The 21,006-nt window shown below is 38.9% G+C and overlaps 1 protein-coding gene across 1 annotated transcript; it reads left to right on the forward strand.

The window, feature by feature from the left end:
• The first annotated feature begins 13,622 nt into the window (after positions 1-13,622).
• On the forward strand, positions 13,623-20,115 carry LOC105257687 (putative nuclease HARBI1). Its single transcript, XM_025407933.1, has 3 exons — positions 13,623-13,939; positions 19,109-19,395; positions 19,526-20,115. Exons 1-3 carry the CDS (start codon positions 13,623-13,625, stop codon positions 20,113-20,115), a joined length of 1,194 nt encoding a protein of 397 aa, XP_025263718.1.
• Positions 20,116-21,006: the final 891 nt, after the last annotated feature.

The raw sequence follows: 21,006 nt of genomic DNA on the forward strand, positions 1-21,006 counted from the left end.
TTATAGCCGTTCAATAGCCGTTCAATAGCCGTTCACTGCCGTTCGATTGCCGTTGCTGACCCGTTCGATTGCCGTTCATAGCCGTTCGTAGCCGTTGCTGACCCGTTCGATTGCCGTTTATAGCCGTTCGTAGTCGTTCGTAGTTATTATGACCCGTTCGATTGCCGTTTATAGCCGTTCAATAGCCGTTCAATTGCCGTTCACTGCCGTTCTTGATCCCTTTGTTGTCGCGATTGACCCTGTTGATAGTCGTTTTTAAGCAGTCCGTAGCCTCGTTCGCAGTCGTTTCTGACCCGTTCGTAGCCTCGTTGACAATCGTTTTTGACTCGTTCGTAGCCGTTGTGGACTTGTATGCCGCCTCGTATGTAGCCGTTCCTGACGTGTTCATAGCCTTGTTCGCAGCCGTCCTTGAGATGCTCGTAGCCTCGTTCGCAGTTGTTCTTGAATCGTTCGTAGCCTCGTTCGAGACCGTTTCCTCTTCGATCACTGCCACTCATTATAACTCGATAATCGTCGGATAATCGTTCGTAGCCGTTCGGTAAACCTTTCTAGATGTTTCATAAGTGTACAATAGCCGCTCCTAAGCTGTTCACTACAACACATTACAGGTTGATAGCCGTTTCTGAATTAGCGTTAATCGTACAACGAAGCTCGTTTATCGCAGCCTGCAAAGCTCGCAGGTCCTTCTCGAACGCAGTCAGCTTCCCGTCTGATTCTTTCTGTTGATTTTTCAACGTTTTAACGCATTCTTCTACGTACAGTTTGTTGACCGCATCGGTATCAGCCTCAGGTTGCGCTACACGGCGAATCTTGCGCGACCTCGCGTCATAGTCCGTTGCGACGCGACACAGAGCGTTTTGACGCAAGTAACTCGTCACCAATTTACCCCAATGATCGCTCGTGCTGATTTCTTCGTTTCTCCGTTCGAATAATCCAAATTTGTTGATAGGCATTGTTTCTCGATGCTAGTGACGTCGATCGACTGATTAGTTTCGTCGAGGCACCGTTTAATTTATAATAATGCCGGCTTCGCGGAGTTCCTCTATGATCGACAAGATCTCGTTGTCGTGAGCGTTGTGGCCAGCTCGACGCGAAGCATCGAGCAATCGCAGGCGATCCACTAGCTCATTGGGATCGTCCCAGTGCACGTAATCGATCTTATTGTCGGTTAGCGTCATCGCGCGAGGCGTGAATACTCCCGTTCCCGTTTTTTTCTTTTTCGATTCGAACGACATCAATGGCGCGATTATTTGTTTATACTTGTATCCCTTGTTGCTCTTTAATTGACCTTGCGCATCATATTGACGTTTATGCGCACTCGTCGCCATCAATATGCTCTTATATTTTTGCACATCGTCCTCAGTGTATACGACGTCGTCGGGAATTCTCTTGAAGATCAACTCGTATAATCCCGGTGTACCGATGTATCTCACATTGTCTATGATTATAGTGTCATCTTTGTCAATGTCGAATCGTTTGTTACCGAGACGCATTCCATTCTCGAAATAGACGCCGTACACGTGATCGATCGCGTTTTTTCTTTCGTCGCCGCTAAGAAGAGCACCCATGTATTTTTGCCCCAGTGATCCCAAGTGCTCTCGTAACACTTCTTGACCTTCCGATGTTTGTAATCTGTTTCGAACGGATGTTTCGAGCGGGTTGCCCGTAGTTTCGAAAACTTCCGTTTGAAACAGGTTTTTTTGGGATTTTTCGAGAACTTCTTCGATCTCATCGAGTAATTTGGGTATCCTGGATTGTACGGTTCTCGTTGTCCCGGACGGTGTAGAGGTTTTCAGCGGTGTAGAGGTTATCGGCGGTTCATCCGATAAAGTCTTCGATAGATCGGATATACGCGACATCGATAAACGTTTCGCCTTCACCGATCGTTTCCTCTTTTTCGGTGTCGCATCCTCCTCCTCCTCCTCCTCCTCTTCCTCTTCCTTATATCGCTTGATGGGTAACGTTTTAATTATAGCGTCAGCGTTACTCTCCGGCTCTTTTTTCACCGCGATTGCGCTAGAGTTGTCGACGATCTTTTGCAGCGGCTCGATAATAGGTCTAAAATGGGCCGTGACCGCGATATCTTCGTCGATCTTACCGGTCTTCAAAGCGCGATGTTTCTTGCGGATCGATTCGCTCGTTTTCTCAATCTCCCGCGCAATCTTTTCACGCTCGCGAATATTATCGTTTCCAGCCATGTTGACGGAACGTCGAGCGTTTCACCCTTCTGACGGAATGTCGACAGCGACTAATCGTTTCGAGGTATCGCGAACACGTTAAATCCTTTTCTGTATCGTCCGTTCGTAAGCGGGCTGTCCTTATCAATCACTAGGAATCCATACTTTTGCTGCCAACAAGTACGGCATAATTCACTGAAATCCTCGTACGACATGTCGGTATTCACGTGATCGTTGTACACGTGTTTCAAATTTGTACCGTCCTGTTTAAACAAGATCAGCAGGTTCGCGTTGTCGCGTATAAGATGTTTCGGTATTCTCGCGTACGTCTGACAAAGATAGAAGCAGTCGACGTTCGAGTGACGACCCATTGAGAAGTACTCTCTTATCGTATCTTGCTTGTCGCACGCCACGTCATCGAAGATAAAAATCGAGTTTGGACATGCCTCGCTCGGTGGAATGACGTCACTGTTATTCGAGAACGTAAAGTAGCCGATTTCGTCGATCGGCGTCAATAAATTCTCCAGATATCGATATTTCGGCTGTTGCAGCGACTTTGAGTACACGTACACGTTCTCGAAACGTACACCGTGTGGACTTTCCAGTAGACTTATCAAAACGTTGGTTTTACCACAATTCGAGGGACCGCAAACGATCGCGCGTATAGTAGTCGGTAACATCGTACCGTGTCTGCGCATCTCCGCGTTGTCCCCCATCGAGCGTAATCTGTCGTCGCAATTCGTCACGCGTATCGTCAAAGGCTGTCGTACGAACCGCATGTTTTCTGTTTCGATCCAATTTTGCTAATGATCGCGAGGGGGAGGCCTATTTATAGAGGTGTCGCGACTCGAAACCGTTCAGTATCAAAAATGTTTCTCCTTCTGTCGGACGAGAGAGACATTCTCGGACTTACCGCCAAACAGCTGCAGTATATTCCGAAGATTCTTTTACTGCAAAATTTCGTTGATTACGTCGAACGATTGTGGGACAAGCTTCCAGAATATATAAAAGCTGATCCGGAGGTTCGACAATATCGTTCGTGCATGCGACATTACAACCAGCCGTGGCAGCGAACGCACATCGACGGTCCGCCTCCGTTGATAAAAGATTGCTACGTATGTCAGCGAGAATCGTAAGAGGCAGCGGTCTCTTAAATCGTGCGATAAACGCGCTTCCGATCGAATTTCATATTCCCGGCTATCAGTTTTGCGGCCCAGGCACGCGGTTGCGGAAGCGATTAGCCAGAGGCGATCGAGGTATAAATTTATTGGACGCGGCGTGTCGAGAACACGATATAGCGTACTCTCGGAGCAACGATCTCACTGAGAGACACGCGGCGGATAGGATACTCGCCGAGAAAGCGCGAAATCGTATCGGTGCGAGAGATTCGACTCTCGCTGAGAGAGCCGCCGCCACAGCTGTCTGGGCGGCGATGAAAGCCAAGACGAAGCTCGGTATGGGCCTGAAGAGGACGAAGACGAAGAAGAAGAAAACTGCGAAGAAACGGATACTTCCGGTTGCGAAATGCGGCGGCGTATTGCCGATTCTACCAATGCTGGGTGCGCTCGGATCCCTGATCGGCGGAGCGGCGGGTGTAGCGAAGGTGGTGAACGACGGAAAAGCCGCGCAACGTCAGATGCAAGAGATGCTACGTCACAATCGCGCCATGGAAGGTCGCGGATTATACCTCGCTCCTTACAAACACGGACGAGGAGTCTCAACGAGAAGAAGAAAAAAAAAACGTCAAAGAGACGTTAAAAATGCCGCAGGGCGCAACTACCAACGTACAATTGCTACAACTGGCGAAACGTATGCGCATTCCATATTTTAGAGGTGTTTTCATGCGCGAATCTTTACCGATCTGTGGTATTTATCAAAACGAGAACGGCATCGTAAATTTAGATAGCGTCGAAGGACCGGGTACTCATTGGGTAGCGTACGCAAAGAGGGGAATCGCGTCGTATATTTCGACAGTTTCGGCAATCTTCGACCTCCCAAGGAACTTGTGCGATATTTCGGACGAAACGTAACGAAGATACAGTACAATCACACGCCTGTTCAAACTTACGATCAGAGCATCTGCGGACAATTGTGCTTGCAGTTTCTTCGAACGGTCGATGAGTGCGAATTTAAAGACGGATATCGTGCTATTTAACTCAGTATTTGTTCAACAGTTTCGTCGACATGTCTATGACATTCACGTTGACTGGAAAGAGTAGCGTTCTCGCGGCAAACTTCTTTCCTACTGTAGATTTGAGCGACGATGAATACGAACTCGGTCTAACGGATTTTGAGACTTATCACACGATACCGAACGTGAATTCCTCGAATAATAAATTTTACTTTGGCAAAGACGACGCGGAAATTACGATTCCCGAGGGATCGTACGAGTTGCGAGATATACATGAATTTTTGAAACGTGCAATTTCACGGAAACATCGCGATAAGAAACACATTGACGGCGATGACTACGAAGATGGCGAATATCCGATAGTGCTCCGCGCTAATTACAATACGATGAGAAGCGAGATCAAATGCGCATACAGATTAAACTTTAGCAAACCCGACAACATTGGATCGCTGCTAGGATTCTCGAATCGTATTCTCGAGCCGGGAAAATGGTACGAATCGAACATGCCGATTAACATTATCAACGTTAATATTATCCGCGTAGAATGTAACGTGACCGCGGGCGCGTACAACAACGGCAAACTCGTTCATACGATACACGAATTTTCACCGAGGGTGCCGCCGGGATATAAGATATCGGAAACGCCGGCGCAGATCATTTACTTGCCGATCATCGCGCGGAGCATTACGGATTTAACGTTACGCGTTGTCGACCAGAACGGGCGATTGCTCGATTTTCGAGGAGAAGAGATCACCGTAAGATTGCACGTACGACGGCTGCGGCGATAACGTACGTACGTATGCGACGTATGAGATGCTCGTGTTGAACGGATCGAAAGACGCGAGAGATAACGCAATCTTTACGAAATCAGCGACACCAACAACATCAACGTCGACGTTCGCTAATATCCAATCATCCGAGAAAAAGAAACTCAGCGCATCGAACGTTGCGTTTTTGCAATCTTTGGGATTCGCGGTGCGAAACAGCTGAACGATGACCGACATTCTCAACATCGGTGATGAACCTATCTTTGACGATCGTCAAGGTCGAGACTCACACGTACAACCCGTTCGCCAATACAACGTTCGGACACAATGACGAGATAAGAATACCCATACAACAACAGGATCTGTATACGCTGCCGCATGAGAGTTTCCTATACATCGAGGGACGACTAACGAAAAACAAACCACCAGCTGAAGGAGAAAATGATGTGATAATGGGAAATAATTGCGTCGCATTCATATTCGACGAGATTCGATACGAACTCGACGGTGTTGAGATTGATCGCAATAGAAACGTAGGAATAACTACTACGCTCAAAAACTATGTAACGGTATCATCCGATAGAGAAACGATTTTGAAAAATGCTGGCTGGGAGCCGTTTACCTACACGAATGGACATTTCAATTTTTGCGTACCGCTCTACATGTTGCTGGGATTTTGCGAGGATTACAGACGCGTGGTGATTAACGCTCGTCACGAATTGATCTTGATACGATCGCGCAACGACAACAATTGTCTGCATGGAAATTCGGCGCAGGAGCCTGTGATCGACATATTCAAGATACAATGGCGAATGCCTCACGTGCTGTTGAGCGAAATCAAAAAGTTGTCGATGCTGCGTGCTCTGGAAAGCGGACGATATCTCAGCATGGCTTTTCGCTCGTGGGATCTATACGAGTATCCGCTATTGCAGCTTACAACCAAGCATTCGTGGGCCATTAAGACTGCGACTCAGCTAGAGAAACCACGATACGTTATCTTCGCTCTGCAGACAGGTCGGAAGAATGTCATGCCTAAGGATACGAGTCGATTCGACCACTGCAAATTGATCAACGTTAAACTTTATCTGAATTCGGAATATTATCCGTACGACGATATGAATCTGGATTTAGATAAAAACAGATATTCCATTCTGTATGATACGTACACACGCTTCTGCAAGAATTATTACGGATACGAGTATCTCGAGCCGAGTCTCAACGTCCTGAAGTTTCTACAACACGGTCCATTCGTGATTATCGATTGTTCTCGACAAAACGAATCGGTCAAGAGCGCAACTGTGGATGTGAGATTGGAATTCGAGTGTAAGGAGAACGTGCCGCCGAATACCACTGCGTACTGCCTCATCATACACGATCGCGTGATCCAGTACAATCCGTTGACCAACGTTGTACGCAAAATCACCTAGGCGATAACATCGACAGAAGAGAGAGGGGGAAGAGGAACATGATATAAATCAAAGTCTTGCGAGATGGTTTTAGAGTTTTGTCGTTCCTCTCGACTGGCGTATCGAAGAGAGAGAGATCTCGTCATGTCCATACCAACGTTTGTGGATCTGCAAGGATTTATCGTTGGGAAAAATTTTGTCGTGAAGGAAGCGGCAGTCTTGAAAAAGGGATACGTTCTATCGCATTACTTTTTCGCAAGTCCCGTACCGTGGCACACGCTTACAAAATCTGAGCGATGTCAAGTCTCATGGCTGATTAGAAATCATCATGGATTACAATGGGAAGACGGAAACGTTCCGTATGGCTTGGCTCAGCGTGCGATTACAACAGCTGTCGTTGGTACGATACATGAAGAAGAAGAAGAAGAAGAATCGTCTGTCGTGTACGTCAAAGGACTTGAAAAGCGAAAATGGCTGGCCGATATACTAGACGATGCGGGGAACGGCTATATTATTGAAACCTTGGATGCGGATTACGAAGATATCGATGCTCTAAATAAATTAGATGATACGAATAGTATGCGATGTGGAAAACATGTTAAGAATTGCGCATTACAAAATGTATTCAAAATATTTAATTGGTGGTCGCGACGCCAGAAAGAATTGCGAGAAAAATAAAATATGTAAACATTAATATGCGTTATCTCTCTTATTTCCCCACCCTAATCCTTTGCATGCGTTTTTAAGAATTCTTTTGTTCGAGCGTCGCCTCCCTCTTATCCTAAATTCCAATGCGTTAGAAGCATTGATCCCCCACCACTACATTATACGTTTGGTAGATGAGCGTCGGGTATAACCGATTAATTCCTGTAATTCCAACCAGTGTCGCGTTAACCGCTCGTAGATTCACTTTTCATAACCTCCCAGAGAAATGTACTACGTTGAAAGAAGCAGCAGCGGCATCGGAAGACACGTGAATAATTACGTGCCGAGTCGTGATAAAACTCCATCGTTTGAGAACAAATACGACGAGTAAGTTTCGTTTAATATTTTTTTTTCTATTTTTCTATTTTTCTATTTTTACAAATTGTATTATTAGTATTACTTAATTTTAATTTTTCCCGTAGCATTTCATCGGAGCGTCGTGCGGTTCGTATACTAGGCAGACGATACGCATTGACAGCTACGGAATTCAAATTCCTCGAAATCGGTATCAACGTGGGTCCGCCGAGTTACGTGGAGATTGTCATAGGAGATCATCGGGGAAAGGGACTGATATTATCTCTCGAAACGTGGAAGGGACTCTGCGAGCAACGTCGCAATATTCTAAATCTCCTTCGAAACGACTCTCACGACATGTATAATTTTATAAGCGTTGGACCGCTAACAGTGCGAGTTCGTACGATTAACGACGCCAAATTCATAAGTCTCGAATCTTCGAACGTATGCATGATGATGGTCGAATCGACGTTACATCGTATGTTCGATCTCGATGATTGCATAGATGTAACTTTTGATCGATTAGATAAAATTATCCAAACAGTCGATGTCAAATTTACGCAATTCTCCAATATCGCGTCCGCTGTAACGGATCTTAAAGAAGTATCAAATGTAATACGCGCGAGTGACGCTTTCAACAAGCATCAACTCGTCGATTGCGAGCTGGCGGCTTTAGCTTTTAGTCCATATAATATGTAAGACAAAAAATATATAAAAACTTGAATAAAGAGTTTTAAGTTTACTATATCGTGGTGTACTTTCTTTGCGTTTGCCCATCCCAGCTTTCATGCATAGCTCCTCGCGAAAGAGAGAGTTATCATGAGAGAGCAAACACTAGAAAAGAAAGAGAGATAAGGATACGTCGAACGAAAAAATCTAGAATTACTTATATCGGGGGTGAGGGTGTATCGCGAAAGCGCTGATATACGAGCGGTGGAAGCAAGGGTACAAAGCAGCCAAACATCGGCGCTGATACGTTAAAAATTCTTCCGAGAAAAAATCGTAAAAGACGATTCTAGGAGGTGCCATTTGTTTATATTGTTTATCAACCGGGCATGCGATACAATATTTCATATACTTTCGATAAATATATGGGACCGCGCGTACTTTTTACGAGGCGTTTACGACGATATGGCGATAATGTCACATCTCTATTATACGATCATAATCTCAATTCAAAAAATACTGATGTTTATATTATTTATAAACCGAACATGTCCGTACGCAATACTGTTTATCAGCCGGGCATGTAATATAATATTACCATAAAACATCTAACACGCGCCGCCGCCGAAATCCCTCCGTCCCGCGTGACGTCATTCCCCCGCGCCACCGTAATCCCCCGCGCGCCTCACCCCCCCTGAGAGGACCTGGGTTAGAACTCTCCTATATATCCTACTATTTTCTCTACTTAATATACTTTTTGCAAACTTCGTTAAGTTGAAATATTAACAAAGCTACATTCTTCAATTAATTTCAGGTGAAGTTCACTTTATAAAATTTTAATTTTTGGTTTAGTTACAAATCTTCGACATTTTCAATGAAGAAAAATCGTCTCTAAATAACTTTAGAAATCAGTTATTAATGTTACTGGATAGTGTGATAGTGCAGGAGACTGCATATAGGATGAGTTTTATTTCGTGTACCAATTTTTTTTATGCGAGGGATTACTGCCCAGGTAGCAAGCACACGTTATTTTGACGTTCCAAACTAGTCATTTTTGGTCATATGTCGTCAAAATGACTGATTATTGTTACATGACTTTATATTGACGTCTTGCTATAACATTATTTTGACGTCATTTTTCAGTCATGAAGTGACGATTATTTTATTATGAATGTCATCAGTTAGTACATCGATCCCATAAAAAAATCTTTTAAAATTTTTTATATAACATGACTTATTTCGCGATCAGACTTTATATATATATATATATATATATATATATATATTTATATTTATATATATATTTATATTTTTATATTTATTATATTATATTTATGAAATAGAGAGATGAATTGTAGTTTAATATTACTGGCAATAACGAAAGAAATATTACTAAGATATTACTGAAATAGTTAAAATTATTAACTGATTCTTTCTATAAAATATCACTGATTTACAGCGCTGTACTTATAATTACTGTAATCAGTGATTATTTACTGTTTTTCAGTGATAATACACTGATTCACTTTTAGAGAGTGCTTTATTCGACAACATTATTAAATATATTATTATGCTAAGAGAAAGACGTCAAAATGCGATACATGTCATGATGTCAGGAATCTGTGACATTAGATCGTCACTTTTACGTCATAAAAACGTCAATTCGTGACGTCAAGAAATCAGTGAATGACCAAATTGAAACGTCAAAATGACGTGTGCTTGCTACCTGGGTGATTGCAATTGCAATAAATTAATCGATACATAGGTAGCAATTATTTGGATAAGTATTACATTCGATATGCATGGTCGATTCAACTAATTGACATCTATAGGTACTTTCCGATTCACACATGATGCGCATAAAGTGACAGAAAATGTATAATATGCGTGACATGAACTATACATTTTCTGTCAGTTCATGCGCATCATGCGTGAATCGGTAAGTATACTATGTACCGATCAATTCATTCCAATTACAGTCGGTAATTTCTCGCAGGATAAAAAAATTATACATCTTTCATCGTCACAAGAATACAGCGCCTCTTTCGTCAAATGTGCGAATCGTACAAGAAAAATATGTGAAAAATGTAGCCACGACGGTGACGTTTCTTAATCAAAAAGTTTCACATTGAGACTTTGCATCGTTATATTTCTGCTTATAGAGCATATAGAGCAAAAATAAAGACACTTTCCTGATATAAATCGAACCCAAGCAATTGATTAAATCTAATAAGAATTTGATTGATTCAACGGTTATTGAGAACCGATAATATGCATTACTCGCAACTTAGCCATTCGCGTAAAGATACACGGTGTATCTTGCGCCTGAATGATGACTCGACTTCAAGACACTACCGTGTCTCTTGATAATTTTCCTTTATTATTATTTTTAATTGTGAATACGTTTGGGAAAAAATTTTATTTTAATGATTACCTGTGTATATGGCATAATCGAATATACACATGTATCGAGTATATACATGTTACATATAAGGTATATTAAATATTTTGATTATTTTCATCGGACAATTATTAAATTTGTTATTGAGTTTGCTGCTAGAACTTTATTATTAAAATTTTATTGTCAAAAATTTGTTACTAAATTTTTAGTTATACGTATTTCGACTTTGCATTCATGAATTTATTATTAAAATTTTGTCATTGCAAAGTTAAATTTTTGTCGTAAACACTTTATTATTAACTTATAGTTATTTATTAAGTAGGTTGACTATTATTATTATAAAGTTCGTTTTATTTTTATTTCGTTATTGTTGTGGGTCCCCCTTTTTTATAAATAAGTATTGACTTATTAATTTTTATTAATTTTTATTGCAACTTTTATATGATATTCGTTTATGATTATAACTTTCTTACAGTTCTTGGTGAATTGATCGACGAGACTATGCATGCATGTGGGCCAGGATTAAGGCAGTGGAATACGTATGAATTGTCATAAGGCATAATATACGGGTAAGTCTTCTTAAGATTTTATTTATTGATTTTAATATTTCCTTATATGTTTTTGAGTTTATGATCATTTTGATTGAGTATATATATTTTTATGATTCAATTTAATTTTTTTCTATTTTACATTATGAAAGATATGTATGTATATGTTGTATGTGTATGTATATGTATATGTTGTATGTATATGTACATATTTTTGATGTCTATTAATGGTATAACATTAGTGAGGGATGTTTTATTAATGTTTAATTATAAGAAAAAGGTTGATGCATTAATTTAGTGCATACTCTAGTTTTATACGAGTATGAATTTAGAACTTCCTTCTGCCTTTAGGCCAAGCGCGAATGTTGAAAATTCCAATGGGAGATAACGCGGAGCTGGACCTGGCATTGTACCCTTGTTCGACTCGTCGAGTGCACGTGCACAAAATTTTACACTCCACAATATTCGTAAGTATATATTAATTCACTGTTTTCTTCGTGTTTTCGCGTTTCATTCTCTTTGATTTACTAATGTATACATATTAAGTGTAGTAAGAAAGCGTTATTATTACATTTATTGTTATAACTTTTTTATTTTCGCTTAATGAATTTAGCGTTTTGATTTTAAGGTTTGAGTGACGTTTTGTACGTTATGTACCTTGGCATTATTTGTTTCCTTATAAATTTTGATTCTACATTATTAAATCTGTATATGTGCGTGTACACATATATATACAGGATGTCCGTCGATTTTCGATCTTAATGAAATAAATAAGTAGATTGGCTCGAATTAAGAAGGAATGACCTGTATTCTTTTGGGATTGTCGCAAAAATTAACGAAATATTAAATAAAAAAGATCGGCCAATCTGCGTGAGTAAAAGCGCGCGGCGACGAGAGTCGTCCCATCGTAATCCGATACTACGAGCGCGGCGAAGTGGTGGGCGGGTCGCTCTCCGAGACATGATGGTGGTTTGCGATATATCGCAATACCGCGCCGAAAAATGACCCGTTCCCTCTTTTCGTGGCGAGAAAATGAAGCGCTATCATTTCCACACCACCTTGCGGTAGATAGCATGGTGCGCTTTTTTTATAGTGGTTTCCCCCATAGGCCTATTCCACTCTCAATTTAAAAATGATTCAAAATGCTATTTACTATACGCTGAATATATCGTAAATGTAAAAAATTAATGGACAGTACCTTTACAAAAATTGATTCGTGGTTGAAAATCCCTCGATAAAATGTATTGCACTTGTTGATAATGTGATAGGATGATAAAATTCTTCAAGAATCCTTTCTTCATCTCGTACACGAAGACGCACTGCTGGACCGGTTATCCCGATATTATGCACGACACTCAGTTTCACATAATTATTGCACAACACGTAAAATTGTACGTCCACTTGGTTCTCGTGCACGCCCGAGAAATGATTCCATGTAAATTGCGGCCGCACGATAAGTATTTTCTCCCGCTAGTCCGTATGCGACAATCATATCCGTATATTCCTGCAGAGTACACTTCATTTTCTCTGTTAATTTACTACACAAACACAAGATTTTTATTAAAACGTCTTAGCTCTCGCACGCTGTTACCAGATTGCGTACGTCAGCAGCACGCAACTACAGCTGACAGCTGAGCGGACATGTGAGTGTAAGCGTACGTGTGAGTTCGACGCCTGCGAAAATCGATTATTGATAATAAATAGTTCTCTCTCTCTCTCTCTCTCTCTCTCTCTCTCTCTCTCTCTCTATTTCATTCGCTCACTCACCTGTTTTTTTTTTTTACGAGAGAGGGGAAAATGCATTTTATGCATACCCACCGGTCGATCCAGTGAGTTATGTGGGACTCGAGTACCAAGTCGAATTACCAACTCGGTACTCCCTACCCACTAAAAACCCCTCTCTTTTCGCGAATTTTCTTTGACACACTGTCCCTCTGTCCTTCCCGAGATCCGTTTTCATATAACGTCAAAAAATAGTTATTATTACCTTGTTCGATGACTTCTGATGTATTGCTGTAATTGCTTGAAGAAGAAATGATTTTTCCGATAGATCGTACGTTCTCAGATTTAACGTAGATATCACGTTGCGCAAGAAATCCACACGAAATTATTAACTGAAAGTTTTTCTTCTTTCATGAATTGCATTATTTTATAAATTTTAACATAATCACATTTATTTACTCACTCGACGAGACGAGAAATTTACTAATGACTCTATCACTAATCACTATTAATCACTATCGAATAATAACTGTTGGCGATTAAAAATCACTCGATAAAAGAAACACGCACGGGTACGTTACTACACGACGCGACGACGCGACAATGCGACGATAATTACTCGGCGACTGCAAGCAGTTTTTTGTCATAGTAGGTTGCATGTCGCGGGTCGCGTGTCGCGACCCGCGAATTCGTCGCGGGAGGTGTGGAGGGGGCATGGACCCCTGCGAGGATCGTATAAATACGGAGAGACAATCGATATTGAAATCAATAATCGCTCGATTATTAGAAGAAGAGTTAAGAGAAGATGGCAAGCTATACGATTCAAGAATATTACGATATGATAATGGCACTCGGTGCATCCAACGGGCAGCATTACGTTGCTGCAAGACGATACGCCGAATTATACCCAAATCGGGCGAGACATCCAATGCCTGATGTTATACTCGGAGCAGCCCAAAGATTATTCGAAACGGGCAATGTTCTCCCGAATAAACACAACGTTGGAAGAAACCGAACCGCAAGAAATTTGCGGAATACGGAGAAGTGGTTCGTGCTGTCGAGCAAGAGCCTGAGACAAGTATTCGGACTATTGCTCGAGAGCACAATTTCTCATATTCAACGGTACAGAGGATATTACGAGAAGAAAAGTTGCACGCTTATCATTACACTCGCGTGCAACATTTAAGACCAGAAGATTATCCTCTGAGAAGAACATTTTGTGAAAATTTTCTCATAAGCGTAGAAAGAGATCCTAGATTCCCTTCTCGAATAATATCTAGCGATGAATCGCTATTTACACGAGAGGGAATATTTAATCCACATAACATGCATTTGTGGAATGAAGAAAATCCTAGAGCTACACGAGTCAGAAATTTTCAGACTCGTTGGAAGCTCAATATCTGGACAGGAATTATGGGAACAGAAATACTGAGCCTAGTTATCCTCGCGGATATTTTAACCAGCGGAGCATATCTGGAATTATTAGAGAATAATTTACCAGATTTCCTGGAAGAAGTGCCGCTATCGGAAAGAGAAGAAATTATATTTCACCAGGACGGTGCTGCCAGGATTGTGACAACTTTTTTAAACTACAAGTTTCCTGGACGTTGGATGGGCCGATATGACCCGATACGTTGGCCTGCTAGATCCCCGGATTTAAATCCATTGGATTTTTTTCTTTGGGGATACTGCAAAGAAACGATATACAAAACGCTCCCTGAAAATGTAAAAGATTTGGAAACAAAATTGCGATATTCCATATGGTCCATAGAAGAAGACGTAATGGAAAATGTTCAACAAAATTTATTGAAACGCATGAGAGCATGCGTTAGAATGGATGGGGGCCACTTCGAACATTTATTATAAATTCAAATTATAAGTTCAAAATTAATCCGCCCTTTTTAAGGCGATCAAAAACAATCTGCTCTTTTCAGAGCGACCAATTTTTTAACGTATGGAGTATCTTATTTTGCAATTAAAAACACAAGAAAAAGAGAGGAGAGAGAATAAAACGCGATTAATTAATATTTTTTCATTTATCTATTTCATCTATTTATTTTTAACTATTTATTATAAATAATCGAATTTCGATCATTGATAATAAATAGTTAAAAATAAATAGATGAAATAGATAAATAAATAAATAGAATAGTTAAAGATAGAATAGTTAAAGATAAAATAGTTAAATAAAATAGTTAAATAAAATAATAAATAATATAGATAAAATAATTAAATAAATATTAAATATTAATATTTAATATGAGTGTATAAAAGTAATAAATATTTTAAAAATACTTATTTAATCTAATTAATTTTTAAATAGATACGATGTATGGACATCAAACACATTCATGATAATAATATTAATATGTTAAATGTTTATTCTTTACGTCTACCACGCATTCTTCAATCGAACACATGATCGCGTTCGATAGCGCCAGTAGTACCTTAACCTACCGCAACCTACCATGACAAGGAAGCAGCGGCACTTGCAGTCGCCGAGTAATTATCGTCGCATTGTCGCGTCGTGTAGTAACGTGTCCGCGCGTGTTTCTTTCATCGAGTGATTTTTAATCGCCAACAGTTATTTATATAAACATTATTCGACAGTGATTAGTGATAGAGTCATTAGTAAATTTCTCGTCCCATCGAGTGAATAAATAAATGTGATTACGTTAAAGTTTATAAAAGAATGCAGTTCATAAAAGAAGAAAAACTTTCAGTTAATAATTTAGTGTGGATTTCTGTCTTGTGCAACGTGATATCTACGTTAAATTTGAGAACGTACGATCTATTGGAAAATTCATTTCTCCTTCAAGCAATTACAGCAATACATCAGAAGTCATCGAACAAGGTAATAATAACTATTTTTTGACGTTATATGAAAACGGATCTCGGGAAGGACAGAGGGACAGTGTGTCAAAAATTCGCGAAAAGAGAGGGGTTTTTAGTGGGTAGGGAGTACCGAGTTGGTAATTCGACTTGGTACTCGAGTCCCACATAACTCACTGGATCGACCGGTGGATATGCATAAAATGCATTTTCCCCTCTCGTAAAAAAAAAAAAAAAAAAAAAAATACACGTGAGAGAGAGTGAGCGAATGAAAGAGAGAGAGAGAGAGAGACAGACAGACAGACAGCAGACAGAGAGAGAATGTATGTGTCGCATGTGTGTCTGTGTGTATAGCGACCAGCTGATCGCAGCAGGCGGCCCGCGTAAGCGCCCCCGTCTGACGGGTCTCGCGTTACCCTTGCCTGCCTCTTGTATCCGACCCGTCATGCGTTAACTTCTTTCTTTAATAATTCGAAAACTAAGTTTCGGACGAAATTTTGCAAAAGGAAAAATCGTTTTAGAACTGACTCAACAATGTGTCATTTCACGGACACAGGGGTTATTTTGAATCACCCTGTATATCTTAATATTCGTAATATTCTTCTTCTCTCGATCAGAACTCGGAGACGACTGATTGATCCATGGTTTTTCTCTATGCTTCGAAGGGTCACACTAGTGTAGCGATTGCACAACGACATACGTTAAACATTCTTAATCTCTTCCTGGTACACCCCAATATAAGTAATTGTAGATTCTTTCCGCGTTCGACGTATCCATATCTCTCTCTCTCGCATTGGATTACACAGCATGCACATTTATAAACAATATAAACAAATGGTGCCTCCCTGAATCGTCCTCCGTAATTTTTTTCTCGGAAGGAATGCAATGCATATCAGCGCAGATGTTCGACCGCTTTATAAACGCAAGCAAACGCAATGAAAGTACACCATGATATAGTAAACTTAAAACTCTTTATTCATGTTTTTACATATTTTTTGTCTTACGTATTATATGGACTAAAAGCTAAAGCCGCCAGCTCGCAATCGACGAGTTGATGCTTGTTGAAAGCGTCACTCGCGCGTATTACATTCGATACTTCTTTAAGATCCGTTACAGTGGACGCGATATTGGAGAATTGCGTAAATTTAACATCGATTGTTTGGATAATTTTATCTAATCGATCAAAAGTTACATTTATGCATTAATCGAGATCGAACATACGATGTAACGTCGATTCGACCATCATCATACGTTCGAAGATTCGAGACTTATGAGTTTGGCATCGTTAATCGTACGAACTCGCACAGTTAGCGGTCCAACGCTTATAAAATTATAGATGTCGTGAGAGTCGTTCCGAAGGAGATTTAGAATATTGCGACGTTGCTCGCAGAGTCCCTTCCACGTTTCGAGAGATAATATCAGTCCCTTTCCCCGATGATCTCCTATGACAATCTCCACGTAACTCGGCGGACCCACGTTGATACAGATTTCGAGGAATTTGAATTCCGTAACTGTCAATGCGTATCGTCTGCCTAGTATGCGAACCGCACGACGCTCCGACGAAATGCTACGGGAAAAAAATTAAAATTAAGTAATACTAATAATACAACTTGTAAAAAATAGAAAAATGTTAAACGAAACTTACTCGTCGTATTTGTTCTCAAACGATGGAGTTTTATCACGACTCGGCACGTAATTATTCACGTGTCTTCCGATGCCGCCACTGCTGCTACCGCTGCTGCTTCTTTCAACATAGTACATTTCTCTGGGGGGTTATGAAAAGTGAATCCACGAGCGGTTAACGCGACACTGGTCGTACATGAATTAATTGATTATACCCGACGCTCATCTATTAAAAGTATAATGTAGTGGTGGGGGATCAATGCTTCTAACATATAACGAATTTAGGAGAAGGAGGAGGTGGTGCTCGAACAAAAGAATTCTTCGAAACGCATGCAAAGGATCAGGGTGGGGGAAATAAGAGATAACGCATATTAATGTTTACATATTTTATTTTTCTCGCAATTCTTTCTGGCGTCGCGACCACCAGTTAAATATTTTGAATACATTTTGTAAGACGCAATTCTTAACATGTTTCCCGCATCGCATACTATTCGTATCGTCTAATTTATTTAGAGCATCGATATCTTCGTAATCCGCATCCAAGGTTTCAATAATATAGCCGTTCCCCGCATCGTCTAGTATATCGGCCAGCCATTTTCGCTTTTCAAGTCCTTTGACGTACACGACAGACGATTCTTCTTCTTCTTCTTCGTGTACCAACGACAGCTGTTGTAATCGCACGCTGAGCCAAGCCATACGGATCGTTTTCGTCTTCCCATTGTAATCCGTGATGATTTCTAATCAGCCATGAGACTTGACGTTGCTCAGATTTTGTATGCACGCTCTACGGTACGGGACTTGCGAAAAAGTAATGCGATAGAACGTATCCCTTTCTCAAGACTGCCGCTTCCTTCACGACAAAATTTTTCCCAATGATAAATCTTTGCAGATCCACAAACGTTGGTACGGACATGACGAGATCTCTCTCTCTCTTCGATACGCCAGTCGAGAGGAATGACAAAACTCTAAAACCATCTCGCAAGACTTTGATTTATATCGTGCTCCTCTTCCCCCTCTCTCTTGTGTCGCAAACACTTAGGTGATTTTGCGTACAACGGATTTTGATCAACGGATTGTACTGGATCACGCGATCGTGTATGATGAGGCAGTACGCAGTGGTATTTGGCGGCACGTTCTCTTTACACTCGAATTCCAATCTCACATCAACGGTTGCGCTCTTGACCGATTCGTTTTGTCGAGAACAATCGATAATCACGAACGGACCGTAAAGTTGAAACATCCCGACGGAGAGACTCGGCTCGAGATACTCGTATCCGTAATAATTCTTGCAAAAGCGCATAGGTCCGTTTCTACCAACGTAGTTTAAGAAATTGATCCCTAGTGATATTGGATTAAGCCCGATTAACTTAAAAATTGGTTTCTACCAAACATTTGCACACGTTTAAAACTGCATAAACCGAGTTTAATTTAAACGGCCAAAATTGGCCGATTAAGGACAATTAAACTACGATTAAAAAATATAACTAGTGTCACATGTTACTTTGATATATACTTAACCTATTTGTTGGACATGGCACATTTTTATGATGTATTGTCATCTTCTGATGATGAAGAAATTTTTGAACAAATTAACAGAAGAGAAAGAAAATTTAAAGTGCACATTAATTTTTTCGAAGAATTAGACGACATTGAATTTAAAATGCGATTTCGTTTAAGTAAAGAGTCAGTATTATTAATACTGGAAAATATTACAGAAGAATTAGAGTTTGTAACTAATAAGTAAGTCCTTTATAATTATTTTCTAATAATAATTTTATAATTACATAATTATATAAAATTAAACTTATACAAATAATATATATTTTTATTTTTTAGAAACAGAGCAACTTCTCCTATGGAACAATTATTACTTACACTTCGTATTTACGCTACAGGATCATTTCTTATAACAATTGGAGATTTTTCTGGAGTGAGCACAACTTCGGCACATTATATTGTACATAGAGTTAGTGCAGCTATTGCTAGATTACGGCCTCATTATATCCATTTACCAACTACAGAAGAGGAGATAAGAAATGCTCAACTACAATATTATAATATTGCACGTTTTCCTAGAGTCATTGGTTGTATAGATTGCACACATATTCGTGTTCAATCATTTGGTAAGTTAATTTTATGAAAAATTGTTATTACTTTTTGTGTATATTTTTATTATTGTAATATTATATTTTATTATTTTTTATAATGTATAGGTATACATCTTTTTGCTATTGAAGTTTTTTATTATTACAGGTGGAGAAAATGCTGAATTGTTTCGCAATAGAAAAGGTTACTTTTCTTTCAACACTCAAGTAGTATGTAACAGCAATTTAGAAATAATTGATATAGTTGCTCGTTGGCAAGGTTCTGTTCATGATAGTACTATTTTTAATAATAGTCGTTTGAGAGCAAACTTTGAGAATGGAATGTATGGCAATAGTTTGTTATTAGGAGATTCCGCATACCCATTAAAAAGATATCTTGTTACTCCGTTGTTGGCACCACAAACTGCTGCAGAACATCTTTATAACGAAGCACATATTCGCACTCGAAATACAATAGAACGTCTTTTTGGCATTTGGAAAAGAAGATTTCCAATCCTAGCGCTTGGAATGCGATATCATCAACACAGAATAATGAATATTATTATTGCAACAGCAGTGCTTCATAACATTGCTAGACGAAATAATGAAGCAGTACCAGATAACGATCCAGATTTAAATTTACCTGCACCATGGGATCAAATGTTAGCAGAATGTAACATAAATCACAGAAATAATAATGACGAAGTTGCTGATGTAGCAGTTCGAACAGAATTAATTCATAATTACTTTGCCAAGTAAGTTTTTATCTATAATTTTATGGACAAGCTTTATTTAATAAATTTTCCTTAATTGAACACATCATATATTATTAATTATAATTTTTTAACATTTAAGAATATAACTTAATTACAAATTAATTGTTATTGTATACATTTTTTTCAGCCTTCCGTTATAACAAAGGAACATGGAATATAAAAATAAAATCTGTTAAGTTAATTTAAAAAATATATGTGAATGTATGTGAAAATATTGTCAACATTTTATTTATATACTTGGATTTAAATATAAATATATATTTTTATATAATATTTTATTTTATAATCTTTTATACATTTTTATCTTTATATTTAATAATAAAATTATATCTCCTGCGCAAACTTTGAAATATGTAAATTATGTAAATGCATATGTAAATTATAAATTATAAATTGAAAAACTAGTAAAATTAAAACTAAATAAATGCGTTAACTTTAATAGCAAAAATTTCGCTTTTCTGAACTTTTTTAATATTTAAGCATATATATTTAGGCATAACAAATTGTTATACAAACATTGATTATAGAATTAATTATATCTTTATTAAACATTTTTAAGGAGATCCACTAAATTACATATCTATATATATATTTATAGCTAATATAATATACGTAAATAAAATACATAGAAAAACAAAATTAATATTAAATAAAATATATTATGTTTTTTATTAAAAACAAAGATATATTATCTGTAGAGATTCATTAAATCATATTATTGCAATGTTATTGTTATAATATATTATAAAATCTATTCTATATTTATTAAAAAAAATTACAATGCTATAAAGGAACTATTAAATCTTAACATATACATATCACGTATTTATCATATACATTTAAACATAAAATATGTAAATGAAATGCATAAAGC

The sequence above is a fragment of the Camponotus floridanus genome, unplaced genomic scaffold, assembly GCF_003227725.1.
Source record: "Camponotus floridanus strain SB8 unplaced genomic scaffold, Cflo_v7.5 scaffold196, whole genome shotgun sequence".
NCBI lineage: Eukaryota > Metazoa > Arthropoda > Insecta > Hymenoptera > Formicidae > Camponotus > Camponotus floridanus.